The sequence below is a fragment of the Nematolebias whitei genome, chromosome 7, assembly GCF_014905685.2.
Source record: "Nematolebias whitei isolate Nwh7 chromosome 7, NemWhi1, whole genome shotgun sequence".
Taxonomy (NCBI): domain Eukaryota; kingdom Metazoa; phylum Chordata; class Actinopteri; order Cyprinodontiformes; family Rivulidae; genus Nematolebias; species Nematolebias whitei.
In genome coordinates, this window is record NC_056504.1 from 10,503,530 (window position 1) to 10,506,843 (window position 3,314).

The 3,314-nt window shown below is 40.7% G+C and overlaps 1 protein-coding gene across 1 annotated transcript in view; it reads right to left on the reverse strand.

The window, feature by feature from the left end:
* Nucleotides 1–2,148, reverse strand: part of magi1b (membrane associated guanylate kinase, WW and PDZ domain containing 1b) — a 189,788-nt gene extending 187,640 nt beyond the window's left edge. Inside the window, exon 1 of the mRNA XM_037678617.1 lies at nucleotides 1,751–2,148. Coding sequence (XP_037534545.1) covers nucleotides 1,751–2,048 — 298 coding nt within the window. The 5' untranslated portion in view covers nucleotides 2,049–2,148. The remainder of the gene's footprint in view (nucleotides 1–1,750) is intronic.
* Between the last annotated feature and the right edge of the window lie 1,166 nt (nucleotides 2,149–3,314).

Below are 3,314 nucleotides of genomic sequence, written 5' to 3' on the forward strand. Positions count from 1 at the left end.
GATATATAGATATATATAGATATAGATAGATATATAAGTGAAACAAAGTTGTTTCCTAACAAGTCTTTTCTAGTCAAGGGGATTTTTACAACGCAAAGCCTACACCCCTCCCTCTACAAAGTAAAAACTGACAACAAATTGTTGCATCCCAGGATCTGTTTCTGCTATCATAGTTTATTTTGAAAGGATTAGAAAGTGGAAACTATGGTCACAGGAGTGCTCAGTTTATGCATCACTCCTCACTGAAAATGAAGATGAAGGAGTTTATATTGGACCAGGAGGTACAGGAAAGGGACTGGGTGGAATATTTGAAAAGCCTTTCAACAAAGACTAATTCCAAGAGTGGTTTAGAGTTTTTTTAATTCATCCCTATTTGCAAACAAAGTTAGTGGTAGCCAGTAGCTGCAGCGCTTCAAGTGCAGCCTGGGACACTTCCAGCAGAAATATCAAAACATCGCTGCCAAAACCATTTTATAATTCATAATTGTCAGTGGTGTAAAGATCTATAAAAGAGTGCTCGCCTGAACAGCTACAACATTTCTTAAACTGGAACTGTCAAACAAAATATGTGATGATTTCTCTAACAGGTTGAGAACAACGTTCAGCATTTGTGATTTTACTGGTATTAGGCCATCAGGCAGAAAATAATATCTGCCGATATGGTCGGAGTTTAACACAAGCGCTGCGGCTATATGGCTCAGCACTATTCGAAATCACTTAAACTATTGCAAAGATGGCAGAGGTCGCTGCAGCTGGCAGCAAACCTGGACTTCTATATTGCTCAGGCCATTCTCTATTCCCATTAAAAAATATTCAGACAAAGAATTTTCATCCATCACTTTACAACAAAGAAAACAAGAACCCAGTGTTTAGATTTAAGGATGCCCGAGTGGACTTAAATACTGCTGCCAGCATTCACAGGTTATAAATACGTGAAATCGTCCTTGAAGGGTAGTTGCTCTTTTTTTTTCCTGGCTTTACAGGAAGTCAGCGTGGCTCAGGCTGGCTCTGAGCATCCTTTCAGCAGGCTGTGTTGCCATGCTGGGCGCCTGTCACAGCAGCTCAATGTCAAACTCCTGCTCTACTGAATTAGGATGACCATGAACTAGCCACACAGGTCTCATTCCTGTTTGATGAAATGTTGCCAGTCAGGTCTGTTTAGGAAGGGAGAGGCCAGTTTTACAACTGCTGCACTTACATCATAAGATACATCTGACTTTTTGAACAGAATAAAATGATGTTCAACCAGGCATCCCCACAGGGGCTGATGAGTTACCAAACTATTTGTAGGACGGCAACCCTCAGGATGATTATCGTTCTCCATATAATTTCTTTTACACGTTGTTTAGGACTTTGCCTCCCAGTTTCCGCCTTTTAAAAAGCTTGGGAAGGGCAGAACAAAAGGAAAAGCTGAAAACAATCCAGTATGTGAACTTGGGTTACTGTATTTCCTTTTCCTCCTTTAGACTCCACAGGTGATAAGTTTCCCCTAAACTCACCTGTCAAATTAATAAGCTGACAAGTGAAATACATTTTAGTGTAAACTGTTAACATTTCTACACAAAAGTCTTCATTTAGATGAGCTTCAGTAAAAAAAAAAATGTTTTAAGTAAGCCGAATTGAACATTGGTAATAAATATGAACTTCTGTCTGAAATTCCACCGACTTTATTCTTATTTTCAACAAGAAAATTCAAAAAGGCAAATAATTTGAACGAAGTTCGGCGACAGCCACCTCCTCCTGGACTTACCTGGCCTCACAGTTTTCAACCTCACTGGACTTTTGCAGTTCTTTATGACCGTCTCCACGTCGTACAGAGGTAATCCTGAAATCGAGAGGGTCTCCACCTCCAGTAGAAGTTCCCCTTCCCCTAACTGTCCGTACTGGTACGCCACCAGACCCCCGGTAATTTGTCCGATGTAAGCGAACTCTCCGTTCTCGGCGCCGCCGCGCAGAGACACGTTCAGGTCCCCGCGGGCGTCTTTACTCACGGCGCACTCGTTCACTCTGGAGGTCCAGTGGGGTTTCTTTAGCACGGCTTTGGACATTGTCGCGAACAGTTCGGAGCCGACACCGAACCGGGCGGGCTCTATACGAGAAGAAAGAGTTCAGAGCAGAAGTCTCAGGAAATAGACTCGTACCCGAGTGAAGCAGCAAACTTTCCTTCTCTTCCACAGAAGCATGAGCGCCTCCGACAGTTTCGTCCCGCCGCTCCTTCTGGATGAAAAAAATCAAGCCATACCTGTCGGTTTTGACGTTAATCCTCTCCGTGATGCCGTCCTCGTCATTTTCCTAACATCCCTGCAGTTTAATCATGTTTTCATGTCATGTTAAAGCCTCCACGGTTCCATTCAGGACTCCACTTAAAGCCTTTAAAAAACTCACTTTCAATGGGTTTATTCTTATAGCCGAGTTAACAGCGACTCTGTTCCTTCTTGTCCGTAATTCACCGGCGGTACGAACCGAACCTGAACTCCTTAAACAGGTTTGTGGTTCTGACCAGTTGAACTCCTCTTGGCTCCGTCGCCGCGCTGGGAAAGTGTTGCTGTTCGTGATGGATTCACGTGCAGTGGGAAAAGTAGAGTTTCACTGAACGTCACGTGACGAACCACCTCCAATCAGCGTAAAGTGAATATTTTTGCCTGCGCGTTTTAAAAACATGTTTCGAACTGTGAACATTTTGTTTACTTTTTTCAGACAAGACCATAATCCATGAATAATACCAATTAATTATAGGTGTATTATTATTCTGTTTGTTGTACCGATTTGAATGGAACAAAATAAACATTAAAACCCTTCTGTTTGTAACTTACTGTGTAATGTGAAGCAATTAAACATATCGTGAACACACATTTGCATAAAAAAGAGTGGGGGGAAATCCCTAAAATTTCATACAACCACTTTATCACTTGAAATATTTCTAATTACGCTTTTCTGGCATGTAAAATAACAAAAAAGCATATTTGAAAATTCTGTAAAATACTTAACAATATCAAAGACTGCATTACGTACTATATTACATAGACTACATTAGTTGTAACGTTAAAGTGGGACGCCAAGTTACACTACATTTAGCGCTGAAAAAGGGATAAATCCCAAGCCTATAAGAAACACTTGAAGGCAACAATTTTGCTTGCGCATGCGTGTTGCACTGTTCCTTGAACATCCCGTTTTTTGTCTGTTTGCATATTTTAGTAGGAGCAGATGGTTAACCTCAGTTTGTTTTAATTAATTAATTGATTGATTAAATATATATATATAATATATAATTAATTAATTAAACTAGTAGTGTCCTTTCACTTTTAAATGTCCAG